General features: G+C 46.3%; 1 protein-coding gene across 1 annotated transcript; it reads right to left on the bottom strand.

Moving 5' to 3' along the window:
- Positions 1 to 2202: 2202 nt before the first annotated feature.
- Positions 2203 to 7949, bottom strand: FOXI2 (forkhead box I2). Its single transcript, XM_081005312.1, has 2 exons — positions 7227 to 7949; positions 2203 to 3761 (listed from the first exon to the last, which is right to left on the bottom strand). The coding sequence occupies exons 1-2, from the start codon at positions 7792 to 7794 to the stop codon at positions 3220 to 3222; spliced, it is 1110 nt and encodes a 369-aa protein (XP_080861438.1). The 5' UTR covers positions 7795 to 7949; the 3' UTR covers positions 2203 to 3219.
- Positions 7950 to 10764: the final 2815 nt, after the last annotated feature.

Here is a 10764-nt window from a genome sequence, read left to right as displayed (position 1 = left end):
CAAAATTCTTCCTATAAATTATTGTCCCAGCTCCCTGGGCGGACACAAAGATGATCTTTTGTGTTTGTCCAAAGAAAAGAGTTTTTATTTACAAACTTGCCGACCGGCGGGGATTTATTTGGGTGCTCGACACGCGAACCTGCCCCCTGGTCGCATAGTGTGAAAAAACAGGAGCCGCAGAGCTGCCGGCGCGTAAACAAGCGGGCTCGTCCCCCCTTTGCTGTGCCGATGGCCGTGAATTGCGATGTAACTCTCTCGAACGGATGAAAGGGATCCTTAGCGCTTGTTTTGGGGAGTGGAGCCCAGTGAGATCGGCGAGATTTGTTCACTTTCTCCGAAGTAATATCGCTATTTCAGGGCCCTCTACTTTGCCGTAGGACCCTGATCGCGTTACCCAAAGGAAAGCGCAGTGAAAAATCAGGGGCTTCACCAACTGAGAGTTGGAAGGGAACCGAAATTCCCTTTAAATGAATGGAATAGGCTTTGCGCTTTCTAGAGAATGGGGATGTTTAATAATAGCAATAATGTACTGTATCAGTGGATCTGATAACAAATTTCAAGCGTGTGGGCAACAAATTAAGGCGTAAATCTCCTATATTCATACCGGGGAGTAAAATCTTATTGAAGTGGAATTCAATACTGTACCTGAGGAAACACATCTAGGAAGCCCGTAAAGCTGCAGTTGTAGGCACTATTGCTATTAAGTCTCATTGAGACTAGTAAGATTTACTTCTGAGTAAGTTCGCTTACACTTGCACATTTACTTGGCTACCATCCTTGACACTTGTTTTGAAGGAAACAACATTTAACTCAGTGGGGTTTACTTCTAAGTAACATGCATGGGCTCTCCCTGCAAGATCATATCTTTTAAGGGACTTCTACTTTCAGTCAGTTTCTGAAGATATTATTAAACTGCTGTCCATGTTCGGCAACGATGATGTTGATGGCTGTAACTGTAGCACAGGTTATACAAAGCAAAAGCTTTTGAGATGCACATTAGGTGTGCTGTGTACTTCAGTGTGGCTCCCTTGAAGGACTTGGAAAAAGTTTTCAGTTGTATAAAGGCATTATATTCCACTGCACCCAAGACCACAAAAGCTTTAATATATTTGTTCATCTTTAAGGTGCTGTGAGGCTGTTTGACTGCAACCTTTTACACTCCTGGGAATAAGACCCATTTAACTGAGTGGGTTTTAGTTTTGGGTAGACATGGGCACTATCAGTTGTTGTTGTAGCAGTATCATTTCATTGATTTGCTCAAGCTAAATCCCTGTAGAAGATTGTCACCTTTTTATTAATCTCCATATTGTATTTATTTACCCCTCTGTCCTGCAAAGAAGCACATCCATTTACGCAAATTATTCTAACTTCCTTGAAGGGCAAAGTTTGCTTAAACCCACTTAAGAAGTCTTTACTTCATTTCTGGTTGTTTTTTAAATCACAAATAAAACTCTTCTGACAAATGCCAAAAACTGCAGCTTGCAAATGGGTAAAAGCCATCAAAATATTTGTTATATACGTATACTTATTTCATGCCTAGCATTTCATCTACAGCAAGTTCCACAGATTTAAACAGAATTTGCTTATGAGCAGGGTAAGAAGATTGGGTTGTGTGTGTGTTTTACAGAAACTGGTGCTTGTGAAATCCAGGATAGTTTGTCAATTATTTGACACCCCCTCCCCCCAAAAAATTCTCTGCTCATCCCCACTTAGGGCTTATTTCTCAGTCAAGAGGTTTTAGGCTTAAAGCTTACTTGAAATCACACCTTTTGAACTGGTCATCTTTATCTCTAATCCTAGACATACAAGAATTGAATGTGGTTATTCAGTGGTAATGCAATTGCCAGAACTTGGAAGTAAAACCTACTGGAAACTCACTGCTACGGAATCCTTGATAAGTAGCTATACAGCCCTTTGCTGAAAAAACCTCTAATGAAGGAGAATCCACCACTTTCAGAGTCTCATCCTTCGTTTTACTTGTAACTTGAACCCACTTCTTTGGATCCTACCCCTCTGCAGCAGCAAAAGACAAGTTTGCTCAATCATCTATGTGACAGCCCTTTTGTTGTTACTTGGCAGATTCCAAGACAGAACCCTGACACTGCTGAGGCTCCAGTGAGGAGCCCAGCTTCAACTTAATCCCTGAAACTTAAATAAAACATAAACAACAACACTTGTGTGCTGAGTTAGGATGTGAGGCAATTTAAGAGGCAGCATTTTATTTTGTTCATTGCATAGATCAGTAACATGGCAGCAGGGTACACTTAATTAGAAAACTCTAAAGAAAGACTGATGTTTTTCAAAATACAGTTAAAACTGATTTAATTCTACCAAACACAACTATTATATACACATTCCAAAATAGCCCTATGCTGTGGATTAGTGCATTTGTTAGAATCAAGGATCTAAGGCCACGATGCATAGTATCAAGATTGTAAACAAAGCTACTACATGAGAGTAGAGAAGGATCCTTAACTGAAAACCATGGATCTTAGCACAGTTCCTTGAAAGCAAGTGAAGCCAATGGGACTTGCTTTCAAGCAAACATGCTAAGGATTACATTGTAAAAATGTGGGGTGGAGGGTGTATTCTGGTTTGTACCACCTGGTTAGAAGTACATTTTATCATCATTTTGTTGTTTAATTTGTAAAGCTGCTGCTGTTAGGCACAGAAACACACTGTCCTAATTTGGTACAGGAGGTGGGAAAAACCACAAACAAATGGCAACTCCTGCTTCTAACTGACAGGTGGCAGAATCAATCCACTAGGATGTTTCCCTGTGTAAGCTGATTGAAGCCCATGTGGCATGTGCAAAGTACAGTGAATTGTATCTTGTGGGTCGATCTTCTTGCACCCCATTTAGCCTCAACTAAAGAGTCACTCTTACTAGTGCCACTTGGTTGCATCACAATGCACAACTGAGTTGTTGATCTCTGGTCTAAATTGAGCTGTAGAAGCAGTACTGCCCACATTTTGTTCTGTTTTGTTTGTTTGTGTTTTAAAAAGAGAGATACAGAAGGGAAGAGAGGCAAGGAAAAAATGAGAGGGAGAGGGAAGAAATGACAGAATTAATACAGTTTAAAAGTAGGCCTTAGGTTGCATCTTGGGGCTAAATGTGGGCTCCAGGACTGAAAATTCTGAAGACTATCTGACTAGGCACCCCCCCCCAAAAGGCTGCTTATGGTGTTTACTTCAAACAAAGGCTATTTGACCATCATTCTAAACTTCTGTCCCTTCTCTGCTATAAATCAGATTGTTCACACTGAAGGTGCCCAGGACAGGGGTGCCGAACCAGTTTGACTGTCCACCTGTACTTGCATAGTAATTCATCTTGGAGTGGGACTGAGGACTGAGTTCGAATCCTGAAACTGGGCTGCTGTTGGAGGCGGAGCAAGAGCTCAACCCAGGCCCATTCTGCCTCTCAGATGTGAGTTCGCCCCCCAACCCCCCGGAAAGCTGCCTGGGGAAGCCGTTTCTGCCATGGGCCACAGCATTCATGGTGGAGACGAACGTAGACAAACAACGGCTGGAATTCAGGCTGGAGGATTTGCAGTGGTTCATAGGACTTGGAGAGCAGGGCAGTTCAGCAGAGCCCAAGTCGGGGGCTTGTTGGGCAAGACAGCTCTTGCTTTTGTCTTCCACTTTGTTAGGGACTCCAGGCCCATTCACTAGGTCAGATCGCCTTTTCCTCTTCCGCCTGAAGTTGCCATTATCAAACATCTTCTCACAGTTAGGATCCAAGGTCCAATAATTGCCTTTACCTATGAACCAACCAAACACATGTGAATTAAACAGGCAGGCAAAGAACATTTTGAAAGTGAGACATTTCTGGACAGCCCAGGCCAATGGGTCAAAACAGAAGCAGTAAAGCAAGCAGCCGTCATCAGGTGAATGCAAATTCATGTTCCTGCATGACTCTCCAGTATTTTAAATATGCTGACAGAAGCTCTCCTCTCCCCACCTTGTAATGGGTGATATCTAACCAAGTCATACTTGACTTAGGTCTATTGAGTTCACTGGTTCTACTCTGAGTATGTCTTAGTTGGCTATAACCCAATATGGTAAGTGTGATGGTTGTAAAGCTGTTCTTCCTAAATTACCAATTGTCTTTCAACACAGTTCAGTTGGGTCAACAGATTTACTTTAGAGAAAGTAAATGGTGGGCCTCAGGGATATCAACCTGGAATGTGTGGTTTGGAAATAATAGTCTGGCACTGTACACAAATATGGAAGTAATTCATACTGCAATCTGTGGGACTTTATTTCCAATAATAATAATAATAATAATAATAATGAATATATTATAAATTAGAATAAATAAATACATAAATATTGTCCCCTGTGGAGATGGCTGTTCATTATAGACATTATTAAATAATACAATGCCCATCTTTTATTCCAATGTTTAACTGGATTAGTTTGATTATTCTTTCCTATTATAATGGTTCAAAGTGAATTAAAACTTTCCTCAATGCTGGCAACAGTATCTAAGACTGCAGTCATGCTCACAGTTCCCAGGGAACAAGTTCTGCTGAACTACCAAGTTCCTTCTAAGTAGGTGTGCAGAGGATTGTGCTGTAGGATGATTCTGCTAAAACAAGCCATTGATATTTCTAGGTGCCTTGATCTTAATTGGGACATTTCAGGTCACACACTTAATATGACGTTACCAGACCATGTCATCCTCAATAAGCACCTTCAGACACCATATGCATTGAGGCATATGTCATATGGATAATGATCTATTAGATAATCATTTCAAAGCAATATTGCTAATGGGACAAAGCACATCTGATGTGTTCATGCTAGCAGTCTTTTCTTTGTATGATAATAATAATAATTATGATAACAAATGATCCTTTGTACAGTGGTTTCAAAGGTTCAGAATGCATCATAGGCATTATCTATTTGCAATCTTTAAAATAGTCATGTAGGTCAAGCAATATTGTCTCCTGTATAGCACTTTTAGACTGAAACTAAGAGTGGCTTGTCGAAGGCTACCTAGTGAGTTCATGGCAGAGGCAAGATTTGAGCTAAGGATGTCTTGATTCACAGATCAGTTTCTTTAAGTGCAATGCTATGCATGTTTACTCCTGTTATGTTTAATGGGACTCCCCCCTACCCCCAGGCAAGTGTGCATAGGATTGCAGCTTCAGCTACTACATGACAACCACCATACATGCTTCTGTGACTGCACACTTTACACCAACAGTACGGTTTGATGTTAACCTACCCTTAGAAGATCCACCTGTAGTTTCAACCCTCTGCACACTTATCTGGAAATAAGACCCACTTATGATGCTTACTTTGTGTAAACAGCCATAGGGGCTTACTTCATGTAAACAGGCATAGGATTTCGCTGTAAAAATGCTTATGACTTTTCCCATGTCTGGAGAAATGCAAAAGTTTCATTGGCTAAAAGTGTACACTTGCCTTCAAAGATGTTCCCTTCCCACTTCCTTTACCAAACAAATGCACACCCCATGCACACAAATAAAGACAGAGAGCCTCGTAGGTGCTTTCAGACTCATGTGAAGAGCAACTACTTTTAGTCTGCTGATCACTAAAACACTGGGTAAAACACCCGGTTTGAAAGCAGTAGCCTTTGATTTCCATTAGTCAAATCAAGGGAACATGATAATTAAGCCACTACTATTATCTCAGCAATGGGGCAAATCAGAGTGGGAGTGGATTTGGAGAAACTGGGTGGAATGATGTCAAGGTGGCTGCAAACAAGTTGGGTGCAGTCCTGCTCCACTATGCTTAGCAAGAATGTGGCCATTGGCTTCAATGGGAGCTGGATCTTTCCCACTGCTACATTCATCCATGCAACAGCATGTTTTAGAGCAATGCACAGATGGAACCATAGGCTCCTCTCCCTTGGGTTGTCTCCATGCATCCCCTAAAGGAAATGTCTAAACCAATAAATGTTTGGGGGGTGTACGTACACACACACACACACACACACACACACAACCCTGCCCCCCCTTCAATGAAAACTTATCAAGAAATGTAAAGATTATTATTAGTAGTAGTACTTATAAAGCAACTGAAATTGTTAGATGTTAAAAACAAACAACCAAATAAAAAAATAGGTCCTGTTCACAGGCATACCATCTAAAAGAAGAGGAAGGAGAATGATTTGTGATAAGCCAGGGTGAACAGGTGGTTTTAGATTCAAACAATGACTATGAGTAAAGAGCCACCAGGAGACACTTGTTCAGCATAGACTAATGCAAACTGAGAGCTGATGAAGGACGGTTTAAACATCTTTAAATATATTATACTCTGTGCTCTGTATTAATTAATCCAGAATATAATGTCCTTAACCCTGTATGTCTAATCATTTTTAGAGTCCTGCTCTGCACGTGTAAAAGGCAGGGGGAACCTTTTAAACTGCCCTGTTTGTGAATAGGGCAGGATATTTTAAACATGTATTTAAAGCGCTCAAAAAACAAAAACAAAACCTTCGCATGAAAATTTGGGGAAGGACAGGTCCTTGAATCGAGCTGACTGACAACAGCACAGAGTGCGGAAGGCTGCTATGCTAAACACGCCTTCCCTCGACAAGTCCAATGGACTTGATAGTAACTCCTGAGCCAACTTGCGTGGCGGTACCTGCAGCACGCGAGTTGGCTCAGGAGCAAGTTCTATTGAACTCGGCGGACGTTTCTTTTAAATACACTTGCTGTGGCTTGTGCTGTGAAATTTGTCATTATGGGCGATCTTATCCACATTAATTCGTCTTGAACGTGCCTCCTAACATTTCACACCGCCACTTCTAGAGTTACTCTCACCCTCTGATTCCACACTAAAACAAAAATGTAGGAACCTCTCCTCCCAATTTCTTAGAAACTTGCTTCGAAAGGCTGGGGAGACAACCCACGCTTCCCCGCGCTGGAGTCACGCACCTCCCGCCTGTGACTCACACGGCGACTAACCCGCGGCCAGCAATCCGGAAGATGAAAGCCAGTGTGGTCAGACTAGGACTTGGGAGACCCTGGTTCGAATCCACCCACTGGGCGACCTGGGGCCAGTCAGCGCCTCTCAGCCGAAGCAACTCGCAGGGTTGCTGCGGGAATTAAACGAGACCCATGTACGCCGCCTTGAGCTCCTTGGAGGAAAAGGCGGAGTATCAAGGAAATAAGGAACCAAATAGCCACGGTTCTCTGTGGAATAACCGGGCGAGAGCCGCGGTGGGTCCTGCGAGGGAGGGCAGCCCTTACCTGGGTCGTCCTCGTTCCTGGGCACCTTCTTGAAGCAGTCGTTGAGCGAGAGGTTGTGTCGGATGGAGTTCTGCCAGCCGGCTTTGCTCCTCTTGTAGAAGGGGAAGTTGCCGGCCACGTACTGGTAGATCTGGCTCAAGGTGAGCTTCTTGTCGGGCGCGCTCTGGATGGCCATGGCGATGAGCGCCGAGTAGGAGTAGGGCGGGCGCACCAGCTTGAAGAAGTCCTGCTGGCCGGCCAGAGACAGCCAGCTGAGCTCGGGCCCCGCCGACGGCGCGCCCAGCAGCTGCCGGGCGCCGGCCGCGCCGTAGGCCGAGGGCAGGAAGGAGGCGGCGGCGGCGGCGGCTCCATTGGGCCCGGCGGCCAGGTAAGGGCTGGACGGCACGGCCGAGCCGTTGAGCCACAGGTACGGGCTGCCGCCTGCCGCTTCGCCCAGGCTGTAGCCGGCGGGGTGGGCCCCCGGGGGTCTCTGAGGGGGCGGGAAGAGGCTCAGGTTGTCGCAGTAGACGGCGGCCACGTCCAGCAGGTCGTGGGCGCTGGGGGGCTGCTGCCCCTCCAGAGCGTTCATCCTAGGCAGCCTCGCACCGACGGCTCGCCCGAGACGCTCCCGCCAGCGGAGGCGCAGGAGCCATGGCCCGAGAGCCAGGGGACGGCGAAGGGAGCGGGGCAGCGCCGCCCACTCTCTACCAGTCCAGATCGCGCACCCCCACCTTGCCCGTCCAAGGCGCAGATCTACTACTGCTCGCCGCCCCCCACCGGCCCTCGACCTCCCCCTCCCTCCCTCCCCCTCCTCCAGCCGAGCGGCGCCACGCTCCACACTGCCCCGTCCCCAAACTGCAGCCCCTTCCCCCCCACACACACACTCCTCCTCCCTGGCATCGATTGTCCTCCTAACATCCCGTCCGCCCCTTCAGCTCAGCCTCCCCCTCCCTCCTTCCGAGAATCCAAGGAACGGCAACATCGGTCCACATTAGAAGGGAGTTGACAGATCTCTCTGCTAGAGGCTGGCTGCAACAATGCAATCCCCCTCCTCCTTTAATTCTCAAGTTTGCCCTCATACGCAGGAAGGTGGTGGCATTTCCCTGCTGTGTTTGTCCCAGCACCCTGTTATTCAATGGTATAAAGGTAAAGGGACCCCTGACCATTAGGATCGACTCTGGGGTTGCGGCGCTCATCTCGCTTTACTGGCTGAGGGAGCCGGCGTACAGCTTCCGGGTCATGTGGCCAGCAGGACTAAACCACTTCTGCCTAACCAGAGCAGCGCACGGAAACTTCCCGCGGGAGCGGTACCTATTTATCTACTTGCACTTTGACGTGCTTTCGAACTGCTAGGTTGACAGGAGCAGGGACCGAGAAACGGGAGCTCACCTCGTCACGGGGATTCGAACCACTGACCTTCTGATCAGCAAGTCCTGTGGCCACCCGTGTCCCTCATTCAATGGTATACTCTCACTGTATATGGAGGCTCCATTTAACTAGTCTGGATAATATTCATTGGTAGAATTTTTCTGTTTTTCCAGAGCATGATGCCTGGGGAGTGTTTTTTCTTTTTTCTTTTGGCCCCGTGGAGCCTTCAAAACAGGGTTACTCTGGGATCAGTTTTATCCTCTATGCTGTTTAACATCTACATGAAACCGCTGAGTGGAGGTTTGGAGTGCTTTGTCAGTAAAGTGCTGATGACACACAGCTCCTTTACATCTGCAGGTGAGGCAGTGGAAGTGCTGGACCAGTGACTTGCCTTGGTAATGGACTGGATGAGAGCCAACAAACTGAAGCTCAATCCAGATAAGACGGAGGCACTATTTGTGGGTGGTTCCCTTGACCAGATGGATGGGAGGTTGCCTGCTCTTGATGGGGTTACCCTCCCTCTGAAGGAGCAGGTACACAAATTGGTGGAACTCCTGGATCCATTGCTGTTGCTTGAGGCCCAGCCCAGGGTGGTCTCAGTGGCATGGAGCTTCTATCAGCTTCAGGCCATCTGGACAGGGATAACTTAACTTCTGTTGTCTATGCTCTGATAACCTCTAAGTTAGATTACTGCAATGCATTATAAGTGGGGCTGCCTCCAAAGACTGCTTGGAAACTTCAGTTGATGCAGAAATCAATGGCTAGGTTGTTCACTGGGGCAAGAGAGTCTGAGCATAATGAATCCTGGCCTGACTGCAGTGGCTGCCAGTTAATTTCTGGGCCCAATTCAAAGTGCTGGTTTTGACCCATAAAACCTTAAACGGCTCAGGACTGCAATAATTCCAGGACTGCCTCTCCCCATATGAACTAACCTGATCTCCTATTCTGAGGTGGCTCTCCATTTGTGGAATACTCTCCCCAAGGAGGCTCACCTGGTGTCTTTGTTGCATATCTTTAGGCACCAGGCAGAAACATTCCTCTTCTCCCAGGACTTTGGCTAATTTAAGAATCTATGGCCTTTAAACTGTGTTGGGGGGGTAATTGTTTTTGTTTGTTATTATGCTATACAGTCATACCTCATATTACGTTTGCTTCAGGTTGAGCGTTTTCAGGTTGTGTCCTGCAGCAACCCGAAAGTACCGGAAACGATTACTTCTGGGTTTCGCCGTTCACACATGCGCAGACGCGCAAAATGACGTCACTCGCATGCACAGAAGCGGCAAATCACGACCCACACACATGCAGATGTACAGACGCGGGTTGTGCTTTGCTCATGTTGTGAATGGGCCTCCGGAATGGATCCCGTTCGCAACCAGAGGTACCACTGTACCGTATATTTTTGTGTTAAGTTGACACACTGGAGCAGAGCTTTCTTTTCAGTTGGAACTCACGGGACCTCAGTTCCGGCACCTCTCAGGTGGGCACCATTGCCATTCTAAGGGAACAGGGGAGACGTTCATGGTGAGTTCCAGCAACTCTTTTCCTAGAAAAATAGCACTGCACTGGAGTGGGGGAAACAAAGTCCATACAAAATTGAATTCACCATGCATTAGCAGATGTGTGTTTGTCTCTCTCTCCCTCTGTGTATATACCCTACTTTTTGCAGGCTTCAAGTGCACTGGCCAGTTTCCCCAAACCAAACAAGATGGAACTCAATTCTGCTTTTTGTAGCTGTGTCACTTCTACCATACACCTGATGTAACATATGATGCCAGGTGTGTAGCAGGAAGGTGTGGTTTGGGGAGTCAGGTGTGGCCTGTGCATCAGTTTCCACACCCCTGGTGTACACAGTGCTGATCTGGATGGACCAATGGACTGACTTGTTCCTGTGTTGCATGTTCCACATCAAACCTGTCCCTCCCAAATGGAATTTCTTGTCTCCTTTGCAACTATGAGTGCCAAAGCCCTTTGTGCCCATTAGTAGCCATTTCCCCAAACAGCCACTGTTTTTGCCTTCCTTCCATTGTCAGCCCACCTTCCTTTTCCACCGTTTTCCCTCTCCCAGCCCAGCTGCCTTTCTTTCCCCAGTGGGAGCCTTTCATTGAGAAAGAGTGCCAAGCACAGCATTTACTAAGCTGCACTTTACTCCATAGTCACTTTTGCATCCCAGTAGTTGGTGATGCTTTTCATA

Source organism: Podarcis pityusensis, assembly GCF_964106645.2.
Source record: "Podarcis pityusensis genome assembly, chromosome: 5".
NCBI classification, from domain to species: domain Eukaryota; kingdom Metazoa; phylum Chordata; class Lepidosauria; order Squamata; family Lacertidae; genus Podarcis; species Podarcis pityusensis.
Note: the sequence above shows the minus strand (reverse complement) of the source record. Positions and strands in the feature narration are given on the sequence as shown.